Source organism: Chlamydotis macqueenii, chromosome 20 (assembly GCF_036417535.1).
Source record: "Chlamydotis macqueenii isolate bChlMac1 chromosome 20, bChlMac1.mat, whole genome shotgun sequence".
In the NCBI taxonomy this organism is placed as follows: Eukaryota; Metazoa; Chordata; class Aves; order Otidiformes; family Otididae; genus Chlamydotis; species Chlamydotis macqueenii.
Window position 1 is genome coordinate 11,243,004 of NC_141575.1, and position 26,892 is coordinate 11,269,895.

Consider the following 26,892-nt stretch of genomic DNA (forward strand, 5'->3'; position numbering starts at 1 on the left):
CGTTTTGCTCTCGCGGTGTTACGTGCTAACAGTGGAACAGCGAGAAGGTTCCCACAGCACCAGGGATCTGGAGATAGCAGGAGGGTTAAAGTCTTGGTCCGAAAGGCTGGGGAGGCACGGTGAAACTGGGGGGCGATATTCTCGCTGTTGTACATCAGTGTTAGCTTCCACAGAGCTCTCCTGATCTACCCCACCTCCCTCTTGTCTGTGCTGGCTTACCTTGCCCTCCCTTGCACATACATACGTGTGTTTCTACATAGCACACGCACGTGCGCTCTCAAACATGCGGATGCACACGTGGGCACGCACGTGAGCTGGAGAGAGATGTGAAAATGTTGTCAATGGGTTTTTTGAGTGAAAAATGAGATATGAGTTCTGAATTGTTTCAGGTTAAACAATCCTGCAGATATCCCCACACCAGCAAACCTAAGCTCTTGGGTGCATTTTTTTGCAAGATGAAATGTTATTTTCTTTAATTTGAAAGATGTTTAGTTGTCTGTAAATGATGTTTACAACTTTATTCTGTTTGTTTGTGTTGTAAGCTGGAAGACAAGTGAAAATGGGATATTTTGCTCTGGACTAAATGAAGGTTGAGCTAGTGATGCTTTCAGTCTTTTGATTCTCCAGGAGCGTTGGGAAATGTTTAGCTTTGGGTTGGTCCAGAGCCATTACACAGATTTCAGACCCTGCATCACCCCTAAAATCTGCACGTCCTATCCAGGCTGGCAGCTCCCTGGGGGCCCCCTTGGGAAGGTGCTCAGTGGGGCAGAGCCCTCTGTGCCCGAGCGTGGCCAGCGAGTCGGGAGCTGGCAGCCGGCTGCACGCCCCAGCAACGCTTCACCTAGACCCTGGCAAATGCTGCTGGCTGAGTCTTCGTGCTGGTCTGGGTATCGTGGGTAGGTTTTTAGGGCTGATGCAGAGCTGCTAGCGCATGGGAGAGCGAGTTTGCAGCTGTAGGTAAGCTGGCAGAGCGGAGCTGCCGCGCTGGGAGCCGTGCCCTGGCTCAGCAGGGGTTTACGCGTGTGGCTCTCCCAGACGCCGGCCTCCTGCGCAGGGTCTGTGGTTGCGTTTTCAATGCTGGGAATCGGTTGCTGGCACACAGGTCCTGGCAGTGCTAAAAATCACAAATTGCGGCTCCAGGCGAGAGGTGGGAGCTCAGGAGTCTGGCATGGGCAGTGGGAACTGCAGGCTGGATTTGGGCTGTGTAAAAGCTGGAATTTATTTTCAGGTCCACTTCAGAGCGGGCTGTGAGCACTGTATTCCTCTGCAGCTGTGGACACGGTGTTTGCAGGTGATGATTTTGCCTGTTGCCAGCCAAAGGCATGTTTGGGATGCTCCTTCCTTCTTCTTTCTTTAGATGTAATCCTCCCATCTTGTCCTTGTGCCTCTGCAGAGGGGCTTCTGGATTCAGCGGCCTGCCTGTGCTCCCCCGGCTTTTGTACATGGGTTTCAGCTGACCCTGTCCCGAGTAGATGAGCTCTTGAGCACAGAGGTTGGATCTGCCCGCGTCATCCACACCGAGGAGTTCCCCAGGAGAGTGCTCAGGCTGAGCTGGGTTGCTCTGGTCTGCTCCCAGTGGAACCTTGGTCTGACGCTTCGTGGCTCCATCCCTCCACCTCCTCTCTCTGCTCCAAGTCCTCCCTTCCCCTCTCGTCTTACGTAGCTTAAAAGGCACTGATGGGCCAAAACGTTGCCTGCTGGCTGCCATCTTGTACAGATGGGCTCTGCAGCACCCATGAGGGACTGCTGAGTCCCATGGTGAGCTTTTGCTGCCGTGCTGATCCGTGTGGGGAGAAGGCTTCTCCTGAAGGGATGCCTGTGGAGTGGGCTAGGTCCTGGGTCCTCCTTTAACAAGTCAGATCAACCTCCTGCTCCATGAAGGATCCCGTCATTTGCTCCAGGTACCAGATCTTGGCACTTTGAGCTCTCTTTTTCTTCTATGTTATTCTTTGCCCTACTGAGGGGCAGAAGTGGACGCCCCTGTGCTCTTAAGATCTTCTCTTCTGGCCTGCTAATGACTGTTGGAACCATTCTGCCTTTGATCTCTTGACCGTGCTCCTCGCTCTGCTCATGATGACGATGGGCAGCAGGTCCCTGGCAGCTGGGTGCCGGGCAGCCCAGGCAGGCAGGTGCTGCTTCCTGGCTTGGTGCATGGCTGTGGGTAAGCCAGGGCGTCGTGAGCGAGGGGGATCTCCATCTAGACCTGCTCCAAAGTTGTGTTTCATGTAGCTCCTCAGGGCTCTCCTCAATGGGAAGCTCTTGGTGCTGCTGCGCAGGGAGCCAGGCACTTCCTGGAGGTGCTGTGTCACTGGGAGCCAAGGGTCCTACTTGGTCTGAGCCCCCCGGGCTCTGCGGCAGAGGGATTGCGGGACTGGGGAGCACTGCTTTTCCCTGGGGCTTGGCTGCTCCTGGCCTCGCTGGCCAGCTGACAGTTATTCAGTGTCGAAACACATGACTGAAATAATTCTCGTTTAATCCTAGATTAAAGCAAGTATTGACTCCTGGTTTTAGGAGATTACCTGTCTGCTCACCAGCCCATACTGTCTGGGATCCCCAGAAAATGCCGGAGGCTGTAACGTGGGAGCTCTTGCCATGCTGATTCCTGGGGGCTGGGTTTGTGCTGCAAGCGGTGCTGCATCAGAACTTGTCACTGTGTCTTCTCTGCTCGACAGTGCCGGTGATAGCGAACGTTACTGGACGTGATGGCGAAGGGGTTTCTGAGGCTTTCCCGTTTTCCCCAAACCGCTCTGGACAGATGAGGCGTGTGGCTGGGTCAGCGGGGAGGCGGTGTGCACGGAGTGAGGTCCTGCAGCAGTGGATGGACAACAGCGGGTTGGTGCCATGGCCTCAGCGGGCCCAGCCTTGGCTGACCCTGTTCCTGCCACCAAAGGCACCGTTGTCCTTGGCGTTTGTCCAGGCCATCTGCAGCATGGCCTGCTGTCACCTTCTGCAGGGGTGACAGCCCCTTGCCCCCACAGAAGCTCAGAGGGGAGGCAAAGGGGAAGTTGAGTTTGGGCTGGGGGGAGGATCTGGGCACGCCGCGTTCCTCTGTTAAACAGCGGCTGATCTGTCCCACAGCGACTGTGCTCCCGCTTCCCCTCTGCCATGGGCTTGTGCCTTCTGCCACCGGAGTTTGCTGTGTGCTGTGAAAACAGTATTCAGGTTTTCCTGGAATGTTTTTGCATCTGGAGCCATGAGACTTTCTCGGAAGCAGAAGATGCTTCCTCCCACCTCTTTCCCCTTGGCTGCCTGAGCGATCCCCCCACGCCCGGGGCTGGGGAAGCAGGATGGGTTTGGCCCCGTGCAAGCCTCGGAGCCGCGGGGTCCCTGTGCTGCTGAGTGCTGCGGGCGGCGGGCGAGCCCTGCCTCCTGCACCATCTCTCCTCTCCTTTCCCCTAGGCCAGCTGAAGCTGTCCGTTGAGGTGCAGGGCCGGGTCCTGGTGCTGCACGGTGAGTATCGACCTGGGGCACGTGGCGAGGTGGCCCCAGAGCCATCGCCTGTGCTGGGCCAGTGATGGGAACACCACTTCCGTGCCCTTTCTTCAAGCTCTTTGGAGCTTCATGGCAGCTATCGGGAACAACTCTGGGGTGGCTGGGAGCTCTTTGGTTTAGAGGCCAAACTGAAACTGCTGGAGACCTTCACTTCTGCTGTCACCCAGCGCTCAGGCAGGGCTGCTATCAGACGCGGCTGTTGATATTTAACTTGATGAAACGTTTGGCTCTGGGGCAGGGAGCGCAGAGCTGTGTGAAGTCAGGCAAACCAAATGCAATCTGCCATCCGGATGCTGAACTGCATCTGCCGCCAGCCTTACCCACAGAGGGCTGTATTTACAGCATGGTTGTGTTAAATTAAAAGTACAGTGAAACCCTCACCTGTCTGTGGGTGCGCAGTGAGAGCAGGCCACTGGGGCGGTGTGTGCCAGATCCTGTTGGGTTTGGGAGTGGGTTCAGCCCCACGAGGAGGGAGCACCTCATGGAGCAGAGCGCTGTGACGTGAGAAGATGCCTTCTCTGCCACTCTGGGGCTTAACTGTTTTGTTTCCTTTCCAGTCATGGAAGCAAAAGGTCTGATGGGAAAGGAGTACCAGACATGTGACTCCTACGTGAAGGTGGGTTTTCCTGGGGCTTTGCTTGGGGAACTTCGTGTTTTCTTGGGGTTTTGTGGTTGGAACCTCCAAGCCTCTTGGCTGCCTGTCCCTTCCCTTTCCTCCTCTGTCCTGCTCTGGCTGAGCATCCACAGTGTGCGGGGAGGTGGCTGGTCTCTTGCCCGGTGCTGGAGGGCTCACAGGTTTTGTTGGCACCGAGTCTGCATGGAGCCAGAAAAGCAGAGGAGAGGACCCTGCTAAGGGCTGTCTCGGCCAGTCGTTGTGAGAGGGTCCCACTGGGTGCCCAAGGGCTGGTGGGGAGAAGCGTGAGGCCAGCACAGTGTGGCTCTGGGCTCTCCTGGAGGTCACCTTGGCAGGCTGCTCCCGCCGTGGTGTGCGCAGCGCAGGTAGCATCTCCCCTCAAGGGGGCCGTGAGTCGGAGACCAGCCAGCAACATTTGTGTACACCAGTCTTTGATTTTTCTGCTCTTTTCCTTCCCTCCCCTGCCCTCAGGAGTTTTGTAACGCGATTACTTGACATGCATAGCGTAAAGTGATCTAAACCACCCGTTAGCACAGACTCAGCTGGATCCGTGAGGCTTAGCCATCTGTAAAAGTGGTTGTGCCGGTCTCCTGCCATGGCAGCAGCAGAGTTGGCAGCTGTGTGCCAGTGCTTGCTTTGGGAGTGCTAACGCGCTGCTTGTTCTCCTCCGTAAAGATGTCAATCGTGCCAGATGCTGACTGGAAGTGCAGGCAAAAGACGAAGACTGTGCCAGACAGCAAAAATCCTGTCTTCCACGAGCATTTTCTTTTGTGAGTATGAGAGGGCAGAGGTAGCTCTGGCTCATCTGTCAGCGCAGTGTTCACACTGAGCAGTGGGGGACCCACGTGGCCGCTGTCCCGGGGCTCCCTCTCGAAGCCAAGACCCCTTGTTTGCTGGAGCATTATGATCTAGAATAAAAACACATCATGCATGAGCAGGTCTGCTGCTGAGATATGGGGAGTGACAGACGTTATTCTGCTGTTTTTTATAGCTGAAATGCCTTGAACTTTGGGGCAGAGCTTTGCAGAGGCTCACAAAGCTGTCAGCACACAGCATGGCAGCGGTGCTCCCGCACAGCTGGACTTTCTTACTGGGCAGGAGTTGGGCAAAGACACTCCAATACACCTTGCGCCTGCAGTAGTATGGGCATCGGTGTGAATGAGAAAGGTAAAAGGATTTCCTGTAGCTACAGCATGTCTCTGCATGGCAACAGAGCTCTACAGCGCGTTGTGTTTTGGTGGAGCTTGTCACTGCAAGCTAACCAGCTTGTGTCGGACCTCTGACCCCGTGCAGCATTTAATTTGGCACAGGATGGTTGTTTTGGAGCACGAACTGTGCCTTGTTCCTTGCATTTACCCTTTGATGTTGAGTGTGTGTCTTTATGGAAGATTATTTTTCCCTTTAAACCACCTGAGAGATGTCCCCAGTGCATGCCCAGGAGAGGTCACGTCCCTTTGTCTGTCAGGATGCGCAGCAGTGGCTCATTTGAGAAGGTTACCATCTAGGGTGATGCTGCAGTGCTCTGTGCAGAGAAGGGAGGAGAAGACCTGGCTCTCAGGAGGGTGAGGGGTCTCTGGCTGAGAGGGCAGCCCTTGCTGGGCACTCCTGGAGAAGACTGGTGCTTACTGACCGTCCCTTCTGCTTCTTACAGCCCAGTGCAAGAGGAGGACGAGCAGAAACGTCTCTTGGTCACAGTCTGGAACAGAGAGAGGAATTCCAGGTAAGGAGCTGCCAGCCTGCCACGCAATCTCTTTCAAATGGGGCTGGTGTGGCAGTGAACCTGCCATCTGCTCTGGCCACCCTGCATGAGCTCCTCCAGTGCCCTGGGCCTCAAGGGCTGCCCCCGATGTCAGGGCTGCCCTGCACGAAGGCTGCAGGCCAGTGAGATGGGGAGGAGCTGAGCAGTGGGGCTGGGACTGGGACTGGGACCTGCTGGTGGGGTCATTCTCATGGGCACCAGGTAATCCTGCCCTTGCCGCTCTCTGCCTGTGTTGCTGCTGCACGGTAGCCATCAGCTGGATCGACGTTTAAAACTCCTGCAGCTGCTCGTGCCTGCACTGCTGCCTAAAGCTGAGTGGGGCTGGAGCCTGGCTCTGCACTGCGGACCTTCCCTGCCTCTGGGGGCGATGCAGTAAAGGAGGAAAGCCCGGCAACAAGGGGTCTGGCCCCTCGCAGGCGGTGCTGCCTGCTCAGGCAAGTGGCATCCGGCTCCTCGGCCAATCTCCCGCCTGCGTCAGGTAGGCTGCAGGTGACCCGGGTGCTTCAGCCTCCTGCTCGCCCCTGCTGCAGCCGAGCCGTGTGGTTACACCATGTTTGCTCAAAGCACGGAGAGGGAGGCACTGCCTGGCTCCTGGCACGGGCAGGGATGTTTGAGGGGTCCCTGCAAAGGGGTGTGTGTGGGGAGCTGGTCTCTGGGGGTTTTTTGACAAACGTGTGCTGATGGTCTTTTGTTTTCCCGCAGACAGAGCGAACTGATCGGCTGCATGAGCTTTGGCGTGAAGTCCCTCCTGACCCTGGACAAGGTACCTGTGCCAGAGTGCAGCATGTGGGGCTGGGCCTGCCCCTCTCACGTCGGTGGGTGGATGTAGTGCACCCTTGGGGCAGGAGCAGGCTTCTTCCACCGTGGGACAGGGGCACTCTGAAGGTGCCTGGGGAGTTCCCAGGTCCCATTCCCAGTGTGGATGGCCACTGTGAGACTGGTGTTGGTGTGACTGCTGGCGGCAGGGATGGGGAAGCCAGTAGAGGAGGGATCCTGGGACGGGGGACCACTGCTCCCGTCTGCAGGGACACAGAGAGTGACAGCAGCTGCGAGGGCAGAGAGGTGGCCCCAGCAGGGCAGCAGATGGGGCCAGCTGACAGGTGGCCGAGTGGGTGCGATGGTGGGGACGTGCTGCTTCTGCTCTTCCTCCTGGCAGCCTGCGGGTGCCCTGCGCTCAGCCAGGGCCTCCCCAACTGGGGTGGTGGGAGAGGGCAGCTGCAGCTCCTGGAGCAGCGGTGCTGCCAGGCTGTCCGTGCCACGGTCCGTGTCCCCGCCGCTTCGGGTTTGGGCACGGTGCTGCTGCCCCGGCCTGGCTGCCGCTTGCTAATGCAGCTTTCGCATCAGCGGGGTTTGCCTTCCTAAAGCAAAGTGCTGCCAGTGCCTCTTGCAGACCCCCTGAAACTGGGAAACGTTTCATCCCAGCTGCCAGCGGCTGGGGATTCCGTCCCTGTCTGCTGCTGGCACATCTGGGTTTCTCGGCAAGCTGGAAGGGGTTCGTGAAGGGATTAACGCATCACCTCAGGTGTGGAAATTTGCTGCCTAGCAAGAGGTTAAAAAGGAACAATTTGTGGCAGTGACCTGAGAAGAGGGTAAGAGGTGGCGTGAATGTGGCCTCCTCTGGAATTTGGACAAGTGAGGTGCAGTTTTTTTTTGTTTGTTTGTATTTCTTTGGGGTTTTTTTGGTTTTTTTTTTTTTTTTATAACAGTGAAGATAATTAGGCAGCACAGCTCTAAACTACCGCTCTCCCCATTAAGGGCCTCTGCTCTGCTCGTATTTGGCCTCCCCACAGATGTGCCCTCCTTGTCAGGTTTTGGCAGTGAGTTTCAGAAGGTGCCATTGCCTGCAGAGGGGAGGGCATGTCCATGTGCATAGCACCCACACACAGCATCCTGCCCTCGTGGGGATGGGAGGAGGGTGCTGAGGTGTGTGGACCAACAGAAAGCTCAGCAGGGGCTGAGACGAGCTGACCGTGTTCCCTGGGCTCTGCATGGTGCTGCTGGAATGTCCTTCTCTCTCTGCAGTTTCCTCATTGTGGATTTAAACCACTCACTTTTAAATGGACCTCTTCCTCTGGTCTCTGGGAATGTGGTTCCTGCAGCTCCATGCAGCTCCTGGGCTTGGGCCAGGATGCTTTGTCCCTTGGGTTTCTGCCGGCTGCCTGGCGAGCAATGGGAGACAGCAGCGGCTCCCTGGAAGAGAGGAGGGATCACCAGGGTCAGCTCTGTCCTCTCGGCTGCCCTGGCCACATGGGTATGGGAGTCCCACGGAGGAGCTCCTGCAGTGGGACCCCTGTGGGGCTCTGGACACCTGGACTGTGTTAAATGGGGGTGACTATCTGCCCCGGCATCCACAGCTGCTTTCCTCCCACCCAGGAGATCAGCGGCTGGTACTATCTCCTCGGGGAGGACCTGGGCAGGACCAAGCACCTGAAGGTGGCCACGCAGCGGCTGAAGCAGAACAGAGGTGCGTCTCCTCGCTGGGGTGTCCCAGGGTTTGCTGGTGAGGTTTGGAAGAGGAGTCAAGCCCATGTCTGTCCCTGTGCTGGCATGGAGCAGCCCCCAGCCCGTGGCACCTTCGCCCCCATGAGTACTTCTCAGCCCTGTGATGCTCAGTGGATGTCCAGAGACTGGCGTGGGGGAGATCCTGGCTGGCTCAGCAGGCTCTGCAGAGCCGCAGAGCTCTCCCCTTCAGTCCTCGCTCCTGCTGACCTGTGGCTGTCTGGGGCTCTGGGGACTCCACCATTGCAGCCAAGTCTTTCCCTCTTGCGTGGCCTGTCATCATGCTGATTTCTGCCTCTTGGACTTGCGGCTGATCCCATGGCTGGGGTCTGGCTCGTGGGTTCTGTGCAGAATGGTGCGAAGCTTTTTCTCCTGCCTTGGTCTTGCTGTGCTGCCGCAGTGTGTGGAGGACAGGCTGGCACAGAGGAGGGTGAGATAGCAGTGCCTGTCCCACGTGTGCAGCCACCCCACAGCTGCTGCCATGCAGGGCTGCACCAGCCTGGAGATATGCCTGTGACATGTGAAGGAGATGTGTGCTGTTGGGCTGATATGGCCTTTCCCTTTTTTTTTTTTTTTTTTAAGAGCTGATGCCGAGTGTTCAGAGCGCAGCGCAGGAAAGCTCGGATGCTGTGACCATGAAGCAGCTGAAGGTGGGTATGATGCGGCTATGACCCACCAGAGATGTGAAGATCTGGGGTTGGGAGCAGAGCCTGTGTGGAGGGGCTTCAAAGAAGTCAAGGGACAGAGCATTGGTGACGGTGATGCTGAGGCGGCAGCTGAATCAGTCTCCCTGTTGACACCATGGCTTTTTAGTTATCTCACTCGAGTGCTGGCCGGTGGAGGTGGGCAATGTGGGTAGTAAGCCCCCACTCACTCCCCACTGCCATACAGGGACCTCCTGTTTTTCCAGTATATTGCCACAGAGATGAAGCACCAGCCGTGGGCTGGGAGCAATGGGGACTGGGAGCGATGGGACGGGGCTGGCCTGCTGCCTGCCGCACAGCAGCAGTCCCTGGCCGTCTCCGTGTCTCTGTGGACGGGTGCGCCTGCTCCCTCCTCCTTTCAGGGCCGTTTGCTCTGGGAAGGGAAAGGCCCATGGCGGAGCCTTGGTGATTTATAGGAAAGGCAGGGATGGGAAACGGGAACACAAACACATGGCCTGCCTCGGAAACTGGGCTCAGTCGGCCCCGTGATTTATCTGTGCTGAATTCCGCTTTGCTGCTTCCCTCAGCTGCATTTTCAGTTATTTGTTTTAAAGAGTAGGATTGAGCAAGACAAACAAAGCCAGCGCCCCTCTCCTCCCTTCCTCTCCGACAGTCGCCACTGACTTGAAAGATGGTGGCTGGGAAGGAAGACCGATCCTCCTTCCAGCTCCAGCCCGGCGGTGCGGCTGGCTGGGACAATGCACCCGGAGTGGCCCTGGGAAGCTTCCGACAGCCCCACCACGCTGCCGGGTCCCCTGGGAACGCTGGGGCTCCTCGTGCTCCCTCCCCAGCCGCCCCTGGCCATGCCACCCCAGCTGCCACGCAAGGGAGCCTGGGGTCTGTGTCCCCTCGAGCCGTTCCTCTCTTTTCCGTCCCCATGTGGGAGGGTGGAAGGCGCTTTCTCCTCCGTTGCAACCACGTTTCCAAGGGGTTGTGCCGCGGCGCTGGCACTCAGGGATGTGCGGGGCAGACTCCCCAAGTCCTGCTTTGTGCCTTGCTGCTGGCTGGGTTAAGTGTTTCTCTTTGTCTTTAATTCCAAAATTACACCGTGGGTGCAATTCCATTGACCTCTGCTTCCCCCTCCGTGACTTTGAGCACAAAGCGTCGGGACGTGCATATCCTCTGGGTCTGCTTTCAAAAACAAACTCTGCTTTTTCTTTTTTTTTTCTTTTTTTTTAAACAAAAAACCCAAACAAAAAAACCCTCTCTTATCCTTTAGGAGCGTAAGGAGTGCAGGCTGTCTTTCTAATGAAGTGAGGCTCACACAGCCGGTGCCTGTGAAACGCCACTTAAACATCCTCAAAGTGTTTGTGAGAACGCTGCAATAACAAAGTGCTCCGTGCGGCTGAAGAATGCCACGGGAACAAAAGCCACATCAACAGAGCCGGGGCTAGGGAATACTAAATAGTTGACAGGAATTTTAATATAAAACTCTCTCTCTTCCTTGTCAGTCAGGGTTTTCAGGAAGCCCTCTGGCTTATCGTAAAGCGGCATACAGCGCAGACAGGGGCCGGGGAGGTGAAAGGTGGCTTCCTGCCATTCTTCTCCGGAGCTGGGTTCCCATGGGCGGTCATGCCAGTTTGACTGTGGTTTGTTCCACACTCGTGCAATACGAGGAGATCGGGATCGCGGCTGCTGCGGGGGAGCGGGTTTTCATGGGCTAACAGCGAGTGGAGTGTTTCCAGCCATGAGCCGCTTCAATGGACTCTGCAAGGTGTGCTCGGAGCGGAGGTACAGACAGGTCTGTATCTGCCAGGGGGAAAAAATTTGGGTGCCAGCATGCGTGTGTGCGTCGCTGCAAGTCTTGGTTAAGTTTTGGAGTGTCCGTGGGCTTCCTTATCGCTCCTGGGCTGTTTCTAGCGTGCTGATTTGCTGTCGTTGTCGTCTGTAAATGGTGATATTGGGAATATAAGGAAAGCATCTGCAGGTAGGTGTCTGTGGCTGCTCATCGCTGCAGTGTGTGAGTGGGGACAGAGGGGGAACGTTTACAGCAGCTAAGTCCCTGCCAGGCTGCTGCTCTCTCTTTTAAAAATAATTTTAACATGAGAGTATTTGGGAATCAAGTGTTGCCTGAAGCTGGTTATGGCCAACGGCGACTTGCTCCGAGAAGTGGGTTGCTGTGCTGCGTAACAGCCAGCGCAAGTTCTCTTGGACCCGCTCAGCGCCCAGTGCCGCGTGCTGGTTTTGCTTGCGCAGGTCTCAATCTCCGGCACTTTTGAACACAATTTTTTTTTTACCCCGTGGTCCGGACTGGGGCTCCCAGCTCACGGTCAGCTTTTTTTCTGCTCTCCTGTGCTGATCTTTCACAGCACGGTAAAGCTGCGGTGGGGGACATGGTGTACTGGGCATTGCAGAAAGAATCGGTTCAACTGAAAATGCCCACATCTCGTCAGGGCTGTAGTGACTCTCGTGCAGGAGTGCTGCTCTGCTCTGTGTTAATGACAACTGCCTGTCATTTGTGTCTTAGACCTACTCAGTTCTCTATTTTAATGATTTCTTCCGCATTTTTTGCCAAAGTTATGGGTGCAGTGAGCCTCTGTGGTGCCTCGGCCACGGCCACGTTGCCGCCTACCTTCCGGCTTGTGCCAGGTGCTGCTATTTCTTAGTTCTGTGCGCAGCAGCAAAAACGGACACTCAGCTCCCTGTAATGGCCGTGGTGGTGGGCGCTGAGGAAGGTGATCCCTCAGCAGTGAGAAGCTGCTGTTTAGTGGCACAGGGACGGTGTCTCCGTTGGCGGTGCAGTCTCCGTGGTGGTAGATACACTGGGCTGGCTCCTGAGGTGCCGATGGTGACACTACTGCAGGACTCTGATCCCCTGTGCTTTTATTTGAGATGTGAGGTTGGTTCGAAGGTGCAGAGCCACAAGCAGCCTCCTCCCTGTTTGAGGATCCCACAAACTCCAGAGAGAAAACTATTCGGCGTAGTGGGAGTGGACCTACGTTTTGAGCCTGCCAGGGAAAGACAGTTTCTCTTTTGAAGCCTGATTTTCTGCTGAGCAATCAAGCAGGGACAAGGTGCAGAGAAATGAAAGTTCACTGTGTTTGCCCTCCCGCGGTAAAGGAGCAAGGAACCAGTGCTCCTCCTTGGCAGCTTCTGCTGAATTTCCTTGTCCCCTCTCTGACTATTTGTTCTCAAAATAATACAGGTCAGATGTTGGATTTTTTTTTTTTTGTTTTTTTTTCTCTGTCAGTAAAAGAAGGATCTTGACAAATGTCTTGGGGAATAATGAGGAATTTACAGGAACTGCCATGCTGTGCTGCTGCTGGGAGCCAACATCAAAAAATAAATACCATTTTATTAATAAGCTCAATGCTTCTTGAATCAGGAGGAGAAATGAGCCTAAATCAACACAGCAGCCATCCTCTCCAAACTCAGCGAGAGAAAACATACTCCCGCCAGCTCACGGGGTGAGGCCTGCAGAGCCCGCTCCAGCAGACGCCTGGCAGACAGGAGCGTGCTGATCCTCGCGGCTTGCACCGGAGCAGGAGTGCTGCTATTTCTGTGTTACCCAACTGGAAATGAAATGTTTAAGTGACTTGCTTAGAGACGCTGTGTTAGAAATTGGTGTCAGAGCCAGACTGCCAGGTTTTCCTTTCTAGTGGCTTATCAGACATTTCTTACGCTCGCAAGAGTTGCGAGTGGAGACCTGTGTATGCTCGATAAACACTAATTTTGTGGCTTTCCTCTCTGTTGGTCCTGTGCTCGATTTTTGCATTGCTTTTTTGCACCCTTTCCACCCGCTTTGGCTGCAGCAGGGGAGAGATTCCTTGTCTGTGGGGTTCAGAGGGTGACAGTGTTCGCCGTGATGGTTCCTTTGGCTCTGCGACCACTTCCAGAAATGCCATGTGTCTGCGTTTCCAAAAGCTGCGGGCCAGGGTGTGGGCGAAAGGGGAGATGCTCGCTGATCACACGCAGTGGCTGCTTCCTGCTTAACAGGGTGACTCCGGTGTCTCTCTTCAGATTACGATCCCTCGAGGAAGTGATGGGTTTGGCTTCACAATCTGCTGTGATTCCCCAGTCCGTGTGCAGGCAGTGGACTCTGGTAAGAGCTCAGATCATTTTTATCCCTCTTGGTTTCACTGGATGACTCTGCTCCTTTTTTGCTCCCCAGAGCATGCTGTCATTCTGAAGCTCTCATGCCTTGCAGGACTCTGGTTACCTCCAAGAAACATCACTTGATGAATTCTCTGTTGCCTCTAATGAGATCAGAAGCCACTGGGTTAGCACTGTGTCACTATTTTGGCAGTGTTGAAGTAATTTGCAGAGATTCTGTTCCCTTTCCTCTCCAACCTGAGAACTATCTGGCAGGTTGGAAGACCTACAGAAAGCATCTGAGGGGCTGTCCAAGAGGGGCATGGAGGGGAGCAGGATCGTGGGAGCCCTTGGCTGCCTGAGCAGATCCTCGTGTTGTGTACCTATGGGATGGGACCTGTGGACACCTTGGTGTCTCTGCCCTGGTGCTCCCCGCTGCACCCCAGGAAACACGGAAAGCTTGTGCAAAAGCTCTGAGGGAGCTTTTATGACTTCGTCCCAGGCGCTGTGTGTGAGTGCACATGCATGTTGGAAAGTGAAGCTCCAGGCTAGCTGACCCAGCTTCATCTTCAGGCGTGGGTGTTAGAGGAAACAGAGTTTGGAGGAGTGAGTGGTGCAAGCTGTGAAGCTATTTGGGTGTCTCCTAGCCCCAGGGCTTCTCCTCCCCCTCATACTCTCAGCTCTCTGGCAGGTGACTGGCATTCATCTCCTCTCTCCGTAGGCGGCCCAGCGGAAAAGGCAGGTCTGCAGCAGCTTGACACGGTGCTGCAGCTGAATCAGCAGCCCGTGGAGCACTGGAAATGTGTGGACCTGGCGCACGAAATCCGGTGAGTATTCACCCGAAGCATTGGCACAGGGCTCTGGGAGAGAGAGTTTGAGGGAGTCCAGCTCAGGGCTTTGAATGGCTATGGGAAGGGGAAGGCTTTGAGGAATGCAGGAGACTGGGAGAGGATTCTCTGGAGTAGAAGAAGAAAGGATGCAGGGGCAGGGAGGGCAGGACAGGGGCTGAGGCATTAGAGGAAGGAAGGACTGCAGGGCTCGTGGCTGGCTGAACGATGCGGGGTGCCTCACTCCCTGCTGCTCCACCTCTGACTTGCCCCGTGCCGTTTCTCTCAGGAACTGTCCCACGGAGATCATACTGCTGGTCTGGAGGCTTGTCCCGCAGGTCAAGTCAGGACATGAAGGCACGATCCGCAGATCGTCCTACAAGTCTGCTTACGACCTCCAGTCACCACCCAACAAGCGGGAAAAGAACAGCACCGTGCCCCCGCGGCCTGAGCAGCGCCGCAGCTGCCACGTACTGTACGATGGGAGCGATGGGCTGGTGCTGAACAGCTGGGAGAGGTACACGGAGATCGGCAAGCGGAGCCAGAACACTATGCCACCCCTGTCCCGGGTCCCCTCCACTGCGGACCCGAACTACATCATCTTAGCGCCTTTGAACCCGGGGAGCCAGGTAGGGCTGCTCTCCCGCCCCACGCTCAAGTTGCTACGTGTGGCTGTCGGCTGTGCTTGCTGGATCCTCTCTTGGCCTGGGCTTCAGCCTGAGCGAACATCATCTCTAAATGTTTGCTAGAGCACGTGCCGTTTTACAAGCAAGACCTGTGTCCCTCGGTGAGCCTTTCACTAATTTCCCAGACGTTTACCGCTAGGGCTGCAGGGCTGGGGTAAGCTCCCTGCTGCCTCCCCTTGGGGCTCACTCGAGGGGTAGGGATATGGGAAGTGTTTCCACTGCGTAGACCACAGTGCACGTCATTGCTCTCACTTTCTGCTGGCAATAGGGCAAAAATGATCTGAACCTCTCTGGAGTGCTTTGGCTTTGTGGGGTTTGGCATGCTGACACTTGCCGTTGGTTGTTAAGTCTGTCTCAAGCCCACTTCAGGTGACTGTGTCTGTGATTTGTCTTACAGCTGCTGAGGCCTGTCTATCAAGAGAACAACTCTACTGTGGGTGAGTTTCCAATGTGCTGAAAACGCTGCTCGGAGCAGCCAGCAGAGCTTTCTAGGTCTTTCCAGCACTGTGGAATCCTTGCCCTTAGCCCTGCGATGGAGTCCCTCACGTTTTGAGAACAGTGGCAGAAGCCGGGGGCTTTTGGGTAGGATCGTGGTCCCACTCTGGGTCAAACACAAAAGCAAGAACCCTGCTGCCAAGCCTAGAGGTGAGCACAGCTGCTGGAGTCCCTGGATGAGCTCCACGGTGAGAAGGTCTCTGTGGGAGCTCGGAGCGGCTGGAGGGAGGCTGGCGGCAGGAACTTTCCATGAGGGGCACGATGAAAGCATGAAGCGTGAAAGCGCTAAGCAGTGTTGTTGTGGCGGTTGCCCAGATGTGTCCGTGGGCCTGTCTGTGACGTGTTTCCCTTCTCCTGCGCGGTGCCTTGCTGGGGGGTGCTGTGGCCCCTGTTTTGAGGCTCATTATGTTACTGAGGGAGGGAGGACGGCCATCACTCCAATTTGTACCAACAGTGGCGTAGGTTGATGTGCCAGATTTGGGGAATACCCATTTCCTGGGCTGCTGCAAGGTCTCTGGCAGTCTCTGCACCAGCTCTCCTCAAAACCCCTTTGAAACATAAATTCATTTTCTGCAAGAGATGTGCTGGGTCTTCCAGGAGAACTGGGTATGACTGGGCTTGTTGGAAGAGTGGAACACTGTCCCAGGTTGCCCAGAGAGGCGGTGGATGCCCCATCCCTGGAAACATTCCAGGCCAGGTTGGATGAGGCTCGGAGCAACCTGATCTGGTTGGAGATGTTCCTGCTCCTGGCAGCGGGGTTGGACGGGGTGGGCTTGACAGGTCCCTTCCCACCCAAACCATCCTGTGATTCTAAGAGTGGGATGATGTGTGTGGCAGGTGGGGACTGCGTGAATCCAGGTCCATGCAGGAACACCTCTTGCCTGCTCATTGATTTGGGAGCTTTTTGAGGCTGTGCTTGTGCCCTGGGCTGTTAGGATCCCTTAGGATGAGCTGTGTGTCCGTAGAAGAGCTGACCTTGTTGGCATGATCTTGCAGGAGTGTCTTTAACCTTGCAGTCCCTCCCTGGTGTGGGCACAGCTAGAAAATCTTGCGCTGCCTGTAAAGGTGGGCCGGTGTCTGTAGAAGGCAAAGGGTGCACCTGGCAAAGCCGTGGTGGGAACGTGAGGAGCAGGAGGGAGCAGTGTGGGTGCAAGACCTTGGATGCTCCCAGCCCTGGAGCTCTGCAGCCAGAAGAATTTTCCACAGCTCAACTGCAGGAGATGTTTTGTACGGTGGATAATTGCAACGGTCTCCTGCTATTTGCAGATCCTGTGAAAAGATGAGCTGGACCACGGGGACTTGTTCTTACAGCAGGGGGGAATTTGAAAGACTCAGGCTTCTTTCCATAACGATTTTTCGTGATTGGTTTCAGTTTATTTAATGTTGAGCCTGCAGAAGGAAGAATGCAGTGGTTAACCTGCGCGGTGGTGTGAAGCTGGTCACGCAGCAACAGGAGCTGCCGCTTCGGGCAGGCTGGGTGTGCTTCCATGCCAGCGTGCGGGAAACGGGATTTGTGCAGGTGATGAATTTCGCTGGTAAAACCAGGTGATTTAGGGGTGAGAGGAAAAGCAGATCTTGGACGGCCCATACAGATCGTGCCTGTCCTGTGCTGAGCTCTCTCCTGTGTTTTGATTTTTATCTGGCAGTGCAACCATGGAAAAGAGGAAAGAGAAAATGTCAGGGCCATGGCCCTTAGAGGCAGAAACAACCTGATAGGTCCCAAGGGCCGCCCCCCGCAGAAGCAGGCTGTTAAACAAGCAGTAAACAGCAGGTCTGGGCTGGCAGTGGTCTGGCTCTGCTGGCCTTTGTCTGAAAGCAAATGCGCTGTTTCCTAACACTTAATGGAATATGTCATGTTGGGTAGGTTTGTGTGTTTGCTTTGGACGAGGGCTTATCTGCTCCGAGCCGCGGCCAGCAGCGTTTTGGCTCGTTTCTGCCTGGGAAGGTTACGGGTGTCTGTTACAGTGCAAAGGCAGAAGCCGCTGTGCAGAAAGTTGCTGTGGTGGCCCGGGTCTGGAGGGAGGGATGCTGGGGGGCTCTGCTGGGACACCCTGCTAGCAGGGGGCTGCAGGAGGGTTTGCTCCTGAGATATTGCTGTTGGGAGGATCCTGGGCTAATGCTCCACTTTCTCCTCTGGATACGTTAAAATCAAAGTGGAGAGGCCTGCGGGCTGGACCTGAGCTGGTTTGGTTCATCGCCTTCAGCGGGGAGGGAGAAAATATTTCAAGTTTTTCAGGGGGGCTTTTTATGAAGAAGGCATGAATTTTGAGGTAGAGACACATTCAGCTCCTGTTGGGGCTGTTGCCTGCAAGTTTTAGGACAGGGCACACGCAGGTTGCTGGCGCCCAGCGGGACGGGGTCTGGGGTTAAGGGCTCTTTGAGAACATGGACCTGTCCCACCTTCTGTCCCCAGCATGGTCAGTGCTGCGGCTGCTGTTGATAATTATCAATAATGCTTTGGATGGCAGGATTATTAGAGGTTTTGGAACTGGTTTGACATCCCACCTAATATTTCCTGGCCTCAGTGATGCAGACTGGTGGATGTGGAGTGGCTGCAGTAGCTGCTGTTGGCTTGTTGGGAGAAGTCGTAGCTCTGCTCGATGAGCTGAGGTGGGAGGCTACAATGGAAAGCATCTGTGCAGTCCCTCCTTTGAATAAGGATAACGGCTTTCTGCAACGAAGAGGGACAGAGCGAAAAACCAGTCAGGCTGCTGGGACTTTTTCTGGCACCAAAATGTGATGCTGAAAAACAGGGGTTGATGTTGTGCCAGCCTCATGCAGAATGAGGTCATCCTGTATAAGTACAGCCCCGTGTCTGAGTAACGTCCCCGGGAACGATTTGAAAAGGCCTGGATTGATCGCATGTGCGTGAGCGTGTTTCACTTCCCTCCCTTTCTCTGACACCTCCAATCTTAGTGTCTTCTGAGAACTGTGATTAACCTGCCACCCAGCACCGCATGATGTGAAATTCCTGCACTTTGCTAATTCCCATGCCCAGAATCCAGAGCGGGCAGAACTTGTGTGGATAAAAATGTCCCAAGGTCTAAATTTCCAGTGTTTTTTTTTTTTCCCCCCACCCTGAGTTAGCCACAGATGGTTTTCCCCTCCCTGGAAAAGGGAAGGTTCATAGCTCAGTGGTGCAGGCAGGTATTCCCCGACGGTGGGAACTTTCTCGGTCTCCTGTGATTCAAGAATGGCCATTTAAAGTCATGTTTGGGTTTGTTCTGTATTTCTTATTTCACACTTTCAGTACCACGTAGGGAGGTGCCTACAATAGCACACATCTCTTCCTCCGAAGAACCGATCCATAAATCGTGCAGAGGCAGATGTGCTGGCCTGAAGCTAAGCTTGCTGTGACTTCCCTGGGTTTTTGTTTGTGCGTGCACAGATGTGTTTGTGCTGCTGGTGTGATGCAGTTAAGTCCTTGGTCCGTCAAGTGGGTAGCTCCTGACTGAGCAGAAATGTCAGGGGACATCTCATTTGGCATTAGGAAAAATGAAGTCAGTGCTGTTATTGCATGAATCCCTGGGAAACTGTGATAGCAGAGTGATGAATGTCCCTGCAGCTCTCAGCTCCAGCTATTCCCCTGTGCCCTCCTCCAGCCCGCAAGAGCCGGAACCGAGCTGGCAGCGTCTCTGCGGGAGCTCTCTTCTCATTCTGTGTTTCTTTCTGCTTCCTCTGTTGGCCCAGGAAATGCAGGTAAAGGGAAATCGCACACAGGATCTGGGAGAAAATCCAGGCTGATGAAGACTGTGCAGACGATGAAGAGCTACGGGAACTACCAGAACTGTACCATCGTGAGGCCACACATCCCGCACTCCAGCTACGGCACGTATGTGACGCTGGCTCCCAAAGTGCTGGTGTTCCCCGTCTTCGTGCAGGTAAGCACGGCTGGAAGCGAGGTGTTACGGATCTAGTGCGGTCGGTGCCCAGCTCAGCAGGCTGTACCAGAGCTTACTGTGTGGGCCGGGTCTGGGCTGTCCCGCAGGGTGGATGTATTTCCCAGCAGTATGTACCGTGAACACGTGGATCCCTGTCATCCTCACCTCTCTCCTCTGGAGCTGATGTACTCAGCACAGTGCTGGGTACTTTCGCAAAGGGAATTGTGTCCTGCCCAAGAGATTCTTGCTTGGAATCTTTTCCTTCTTCAGCTTTTGGATCCGATCGTCAGGACTTTCGGAAGAAGGTATCCAAGCTTCTGGGCTTCAGCAACCAACTTCGTGTAGTTGAAGATCAATATGGTTTCTTCCTGTGGGTTCTTTGTGCTGTTAGTTATAGTGTGCGAACAAAGGTTTTTTGGTTTAGCTGGTGGCCAGCACTAAAGTCAAGGGCAAGGATCCAGAGCAGTAGTGGCTTGACAGAGGATGTTCTCATAGTACTGAATTTAGTAGCTCTAACTACTTCTGTGTCTTTCATTTTGTCCTTCATATGGCCCAAACCCCAGACAACCTCATCGGTCCTGTATATTTAAGCACCCTACTGATGAATTCCTTCATCTCTGAGGAACAGTCTGTCCTCCCCTGCTAGCGGCAATGACCATGTCACCTCAGCTCAGACTGGTGATTCCCTTTGGGCTCAAACCTGCAATCCGTGTGGTCTGTCAATCTGTCCTGAGCCAGAGAGCTGCTTAGGGGCAAATGCGGGGCTGGGCTGGTGCTGGGGGTCAGGCTTGTCCAAACCTCCACCCTTCCCAACGGCACCCATTTGTGTTGGCACCAGAGCGTTCACCAGCCCTGGCTGTGTGCGCAGTTTGCCTTCTGGCAGGAGCACAACCGACACTTCTGCCTCTTTACTCCCAAAATTGAGTCTTGGATGGAGTCTGAGGTGTTTCTGCCACTTCAGGAGCTGTTTTTTTTATGCTTTGCACTGTCCCCTTTGGCACGGCCCCTGTGCCGTGACCCTCGCCAGCCTGCTGGCCATGCTGCTCAGGGGAATCGTCCTGAATGACTGACCCTGTGCTGTTCTCTGGCGATAGGGAAGGCGATGGCTGGGGGGCTGAGTGTGCAGCGTGGCGTGAGAAAGGGCAGCCGCCTTAAAGTCGCTTTAATTTACTGCGAAAGTAATCCATAAAATCATGTAGCACACGTTCTCATCTGAGGGACCTGAGAACCTAACATGCCACTGTTGTGGTTCTGTTTCCTGCTGAAAAGTGCCATAACCAAGCCCGCGCTGTGCAGAACAGTTAACGTACAGAGGCGAGCGGCTCGTTGTCTTTTTATAGATGGCTCTGACGTAGGTGTTAAGTGTAAGGCTTGCTTTTTGTCTTGTGGCCGGACTGCAGACTTTCTGCCCTTTTGAGCACAGTGTGGGGTGGCTTCTCCCTGAATGAGTTACAGCTCAGAGCGAAGACAAAGTGGGTTTGGTGGGCGGAAAGTTTTTCTGGCAAACCACACTTCCAGCGGAAGGTTTGACTGTTTCTTTCTTCTTCCCCCCGCCCCCCCCCCTTCAAATTAGCCCCTAGATCTCTGCAACCCAGCCCGGACTCTGCTTCTGTCAGAGGAGCTGCTGCTTCACGAGAGCAGAAGCAGGACTATACAGGTAAGACTCTCCATGCTGTCTGAGCTTTCTAAACATCCTCTTCCGCAGTATTATACGATAGATTGAGAAGGGAAATGTTTTATTGTGCAGTACTTTTATTAATATATGATATTTGGAAATACTTGTAGTCAGTTTATCATGAGATAAACTAAATATCAAAACTCAGCTCTTCTAGAAATCAACTTTTTCCTTGTCTTCCTTCATGCTTACAAACTGGCACGTGCACGCCGGTTACAGCCCGGCAGCTGAGGCCACCAGCAGACTCAGAAAAGAGGGAGTTTGAGTATTTTGTGCCAGGTTCGGTAGCTAGACAGAGGACTTGTTACAGGGGTTTCTGAAATTTAGTTCCTGAAACAGATCACTTGTCCAAATTCCTCTTTTCTTACTTCAGCTTCTTTTCTGCAGTGTTATCAGAGGGCTGTTAAAAATCTGGGGAAACAGCTGCGCTTTGGCGACATGCTGAACTGTGGATGTGATGGCTTTCAGCATCCAAACTGGCAGAGTCTGGGAGTGCTGATTACATTTGCTGCTGGCCCCACGTGCCTCCAACTGTACAGTCTGCCGAGCCCTGGAATTTGGGACAGGGGAAGCAGAGCTGGGAGAGCCCACTCATGCATTGTGCACTGGTGCTCAGGGAAACTGCCATTTCTTTGGGGGCATTTTCAGAGAATCTCACCACTGTACAGAGTAATTTGTTTTGAATTTAGTTGGAATGAACAATGTGTCATCTTCACAGAGCCACAGAGGAATTTCTGCCTGACTGAGCTTAGCTTCTGGGTGCCAAGAGCAGAATCCCAGAGACATGTTGTATCGCTGGCCTCTACAAAACAGAACAGGATGGTGGTGTGTTAAGTGACTCCCTTCTCCTTTTCTGTTTTTTCAACATGTAATTCATCCCTTGCTTTGACATAAGTCACTATTTTTTTTTTTCCTGCCAAATACATGAAAAATTGCACGATCCATTAGGATCGTGTCGCTGATTTGTAAATAAAACTTCCTGTGCCTGTCCTGCTGTTCTTTGCTGCTCAAGGTCTCCTGGGCACCTGCATGGTGCAGGTAAGCACGTGGCTGTGTGGCACAGCTGTGCTGCGATGGCTTGAAAACACGGTGACCATCCAGTCAGGATGCTCTCCTAGGTGGCTTGGAATAGCTCTCTTTCAGATCAGATTCAGAAGTCTGTAGTAGCAGCAGATGTGGAATAGTTATGAATAACTAATGCCATTTGCAGCCTGGCTGGAGCGTGTGTGTGTGGGGGGGGTGTTCGTATTTAGGCGGAGGAGAGACAAGCTTGCAGGACAAGCACGTTTCGGGGAGGTGTGCTGCTCTGTCTCCAAAGGGCCACGTTAGCCGTTTCAGAGACCCAGCTGCGGGCAGGAGCAGAGGGAGGATGTCTTGAGGAAAGGACTCTGTTTGCTTACGATGCCCTAAGGATGAGCATGAGGCTGGAAGAGGGTTTCCCAGTTGGAGCTGCTGCCAGGAAAGGGCAGGATGCTGTACACTGGCCAGGAATGTGAGGCAGCGTTTGGGATGATGGTGCCTTGAGGCTGTGGTGTCTGTGTGAGCCTGGCAGAGGGGTAAGGCAAGAGGCTGTGACTAAGCATAGCGAAAAAATAAAAGCAGTGAATGGGAACAAACTTGTGGCAGCGTCCGCTTTGGAAGGTGGAAGTATTTCACTGGATGTGAACCCAGGCATGACGCTGAGCCCTGTATTGTCAGGAGCTGACAGTCGTAGGCAGCAATGCCGGGGCATCAGCCATGTCCCTGGGGAAGGGCTTTCTCACGCCTGCAGTGTGTCACAGGGCCACAACAGGCTTTGCAGAGCTTCAAGGAATCAGTGCAGGTCTTTCTGGAAAGCCAGATTCCCCTTCCCCAGCAGAGCAAGGCTGTCTGCTTTGGTCCTGATGGGCTGTGAGATAAGGGAACCTGAACTTCTGAAGCCAGCAAGACTTAAACTGGCCTGGACACAGTGGAGCTTCCCTGGTACAGAAGGGCTCTGACTTCTCTCTTTGCTGGACTTGAGCTCATTCCCTCCCCAGCCTCCTCTGCTGCCCAAACAGAGGCTCTGTTGTTTCCAACCAGTCCTTGCTCCATGTGGTTTTCCATTTTCCCACTGCTCCTTCCACCCAGCCTCTCTCAAACTGTGGTTTGCAGGACTGTTCTCTGTGTGTTCTGCTTTGGCTCGGTGGCTTGAGAGAGGAGAGCCCAGGTGCAGGGGCTTGAGATGGAGGTCCTGTGGTGGTTTTTTTTTTTTGTTTGGGGTTTTTTTTTTTGTTTCTTTGTGTGGTGTTGTGGGTTGTTTGTTTGTTTGTTTTTTAACAAAACAACCCTAGAATCTTTTCTCCTTGGCAGTTTCCGCATCAGGTGCTGCATCCTTGTCACCGAGCAGACTTTATCCCATCTCCTGAAGGAGTCAACCTATTTCTCTGGAGGCTTGCCAGGATCTGTCCTTCCCCTGACCTTACCTCTGGGGCAATCCTTATTCAGGCCTTAATCACATCCTGTCTAGACTTTGTTGCAATTCCCGCTTCTATGGTCTTCCGAAATCCCTCCAGCCTGTGGAGTGCTAGAGGAGCCAGCATGATGCAGCCGATTGCACGCAAGGTGTCGAACATGGACTTTGTCCTTTTCGGACCATCTCTAAAATACCTGCAGGCAACTTTCCAAAGCCCTGAGGCACCTTCACAGCGTGGGCCGCCCTCACCCCCTTCTCACCTCTCTTTTCTGCCACCCCAGCAGGGTCTGCAGATCAGGATGGTCTTCCTTTGAACTCTGGAAGCCCCCAGCTCTGTAAGGAGTCTGGAGGACATGGACCAACAAGCCCAGGCTTTATGCTCCTCTCTGCAGGACAAGAGGCTTTTCTCTCTCATCTGAAATGTTGCATGGCAGGTTCCTGGTGCTCCTGGCCTGGGACAGAGCTGCCAACTCCCTCTTTCAGTGGGTGGCTGAGTTTGACCAACACAGTGCGTTGACCAAAACCCTACTTCCTGGCACAGATGTTTCAAGATCTTGTTTTTAGCCTTTTTTAGACACTTTGTTTTGTGTGAGAACACCAGAAGCCTACACTTACCTCCTGCCTCCACCTCTTCACTGCCTCTTAATATCCTTCTCTTCCTCATTTTTTGCACTGTTTCTCCATCTGTACAGCCACTGCTTACGCTAGTGTTTGAGGGTGGGTGCGTGACCCTTGAGGTCTTCAGTGCCTGCTCTCCCGTGATGTTCATGGTAGAAGGACATTTGATTCAGGTAAGCCAAGGTGAGGTTCAAAGGTGACAGCTGAAGCCTTCACCATGGATCTGCGTCTCGCAAGTGTGGTGGTGTATCTTCATCAAGGTCTAGCTGAGCGTATAAACTCCTTCCTGAGTGTATAAATTCCTTGCCAATAATCTTAGGGGAAAAAATAAAATATGTGAGGTGGTAGAAGAGGGTAAATGCATTATGGGCTAAAAGACTGCTAAGAAGTCTCAGAGAACATGTATTTAATATGGATACATGCAGAAGTAAAAATCCAGGAGCAAAGGAGCAGGTCATGCTTAGAGAGTTAGGCTGTAGCATGGAAAGCAGTGATCGAAGGCTTTGGCATATCGCTGAAGGGTGGTGAGGTTTCCCTGACCTGGGAAGCTGGGTCTTGCCCATCTCCAGAGTGCCAAGCCTGTGTATGTGCACCTGCCTCACCCGCAAAGCCTGGACTACTTCTCTTTTTAGACTGGGCTCAACGGACTGGGATGCTAATGGATGAAGCTGTGGATTAAAAGTAGCTGGATTACTTTTAATCATATTCTGCTGTTGCTGTGGTCTCCGTGACAGCTAAATGAGTAAGTGTCAGTGCAAAGCTGTGGCCAAGAAAGCAGTGACTTTGAAGCATACGAGCAGGGGAGCACTGAGTAGAAGTGAGCGGGTGATGTCACCCTGTACGTGGGGAGCTGTGTCATTCTTGGTCTGATGCGTCCAGCAGCGATGTCTGCTTCATAGAGGGTACTGAGAACTTGGGTGGCCTCACAAGAGGGCTACAGGGATAAATAAAGATCATAAAAAAATAGAGGAAGATTAAGGAAGCATCATCCGTGTGGCTCAGCTGAATGAATGGGGACACGTGAACTTTGCAGATACAGCCCTCATACTGGTATCACTGGAGTTGCTCTTTGGGGTTGCACTGAATTCTTCTGGAGAGGAATCCGGTTCTGGTTAATGGAAAATGTGTGGCTCGGTCCTAGGGGTGGATACTTGTCTTAGGAGCTCCCCACCAAGGGTTAGTGGATTTCTCTAGCCGGCTGCAGGCAGCATTCTCTGGCCAGCGCTGCAGGGGATCATCACCACGTTCTCCTTTGGCATCCGAAAGCTCTGTCCTAAGACCTGCCTCTGCTTCACTCTGCTCCCTCAGCTCCCTCTCTTTTGCTGGGCACAGCTATGGGCCGGTCGCTGGAGAGAGGGCGATGTCCCGGAGAGCATCCACTGGCTCAGGCTGTTCCCGCTGAGCACTGGGCCAAGCGGGCAGGGTTTGCACTGATCGCCGTGCCGCTGTCTCTGCTGATGCACTGCTGCAGTTGCAGTGTGCAAACTCCTTGTCGTAACCCAAGGGGGAGCGGCTCCCCGGGCATAGGTGAGCAGAGGAGAGCGAGGTCAGGAGGAGAGTTAGCTGTTCTTAAGCTTGAGGGTGAAGGTATGTTGACTGCAAGGCTTAGTTTCTGGGCCCCTTCCCATCACGTTCTTGTTAACGTATTTTGCTTCACAAGGTATGGCTGCCACTTCTTCCTGCCGTGGGGCTCTGTTGCAGTCCCACTGTTGAGCTCCTGTTCTCCTCTTGGGAAAGCACACTGACCCGCTGCTGTCCACCTTGCCTCATGGCTTTCATTTTCTCTTATTTTCTTTAAGGAAACCCTTTAAACATGCCCCTTCTTTCTCTAACAGTACTTTGCCAATTACATTCTGTAATCAGTCAGATCTGTCAGGGAAGAGGCTCTGCTGCTTGTACGCCCAGATGAACAGTGTCCGAGACATCAGTGTCAGCCTCTATGAACGTTTTTTTTTTTTTCCCCCTGTAAAATCTGTTCACACCCCCCAAAAGGTCTGTATGACGACTGCCACAGGACCTTAAGCATTCCAGTAATAACATAAGCGTGCCTATCGCTGTCCTCAGAGGAGTCCTTTCATCAGGCCAGTTGTTTTATTTCTGATTTTGGGGCAGGAAATCAGTTCTGGGAAATACACAAAGATACTCTGACTTCCCAAGGAGCAGCTCTGGTGGATTCTGTGTCTTGCCAGGATGAATTCAGGTGCTGTGTTTCTTTTTTGTTTGCTCTTTTGCTTTTATGAGCCCTGTGATTTTTTCATGGTAGAGACCACATCTGTTTGCAAAGGGCTGTTAGAGACGTGTTGCAGCTTGTCAGCGGTGTGACGGCAACCCTAGGCAGAGCTCCGGGTTGCTTGCTCCAGCCCTCCCCTCTTAGACCTGCTGGCTGCTGCCTCACAGTCATCCATGCTTCGAGTTTCCCGTGCTCAGCTCTGCAGAGCCGGTCCCTCTCCCATCTCTACGAGCAGGGTCTGCTGGACCCTGGGTCTTGCGGCGCTGGGGTGCTCTTGGCAGCCTCTGGCTGTGTGGGTGGCAGGAAAACCCTCAGTTTATTTTTTTCTTTCCAGTGACCTGGAGGAACAGAGGGGCCTCTGTAAACCACTTTATGTGGAGCTGCTCTAGAACGAAGCATCTTCCTAGACGCAGCATCTAACAGGGATGCTCTTACATAACCCACTCCGGGTGCGCTTTTATCTTCCCTCCATCCTGAATTCTGTCAGTCCCATCTTCCCAGAGAAGCACAATGTTATCTGTAAATACTTCTTGTGTATTTCTGTTCCTATGAGTCCCTGTTTAACTCTGCTTGGTTTTAAAGCGATATCTTCTTTTCCTCCTGATCCTTCTAATCTTTTTTTCTACCTTTTAAACTTCCGTGTGTATCAGGTTTTCATTTTCTTTCCTCCCTGACCATTTGCTGATCGTGCTTTTATCCCCTTCACTTTGCTGAGCTGCCGTGCTCAAAATCCCTTCTCTGAGGCTGAGGGACCTAGGATGGCACAAGATACGTCCCAGAAAAGTTCCCTTTTGGAACAAGATGGGCACGGGAGAAAGTTTGTAGTGCGGTCTGTACTTTGTTGTGCCTTTTATCAATAACGAAGTCAGAAGTAATGAAGAGAGTGAGCGTGGTCACTAAGCCAACGGTATGTTGAGAGCAGAGGA

The 26,892-nt window shown here is 53.7% G+C and overlaps 1 protein-coding gene across 3 annotated transcripts in view; it reads left to right on the forward strand.

Moving 5' to 3' along the window:
• Window positions 1-4,049: 4,049 nt before the first annotated feature.
• The window catches only part of RGS3 (regulator of G protein signaling 3), a 67,290-nt gene continuing 44,447 nt past the window's right edge, over window positions 4,050-26,892 (forward strand). Inside the window, exons 1-12 of one of the 3 annotated variants that reach the window (XM_086763788.1) lie at window positions 4,050-4,108; window positions 4,802-4,896; window positions 5,778-5,846; window positions 6,588-6,648; window positions 8,259-8,349; window positions 8,967-9,034; window positions 13,025-13,130; window positions 13,842-13,947; window positions 14,237-14,576; window positions 15,031-15,070; window positions 18,819-19,009; window positions 20,583-20,666. In XM_086763788.1, coding sequence (XP_086619914.1) covers window positions 4,052-4,108; window positions 4,802-4,896; window positions 5,778-5,846; window positions 6,588-6,648; window positions 8,259-8,349; window positions 8,967-9,034; window positions 13,025-13,130; window positions 13,842-13,947; window positions 14,237-14,576; window positions 15,031-15,070; window positions 18,819-19,009; window positions 20,583-20,666 — 1,308 coding nt within the window. In that variant the 5' untranslated portion in view covers window positions 4,050-4,051. Of the gene's footprint in view, window positions 4,109-4,801; window positions 4,897-5,777; window positions 5,847-6,587; window positions 6,649-8,258; window positions 8,350-8,966; window positions 9,035-10,602; window positions 10,830-13,024; window positions 13,131-13,841; window positions 13,948-14,236; window positions 14,577-15,030; window positions 15,071-18,818; window positions 19,010-20,582; window positions 20,667-26,892 lie in introns of those variants that run through there. The other 2 variants (XM_086763787.1, XM_086763784.1) reach the window with 2 other exon arrangements.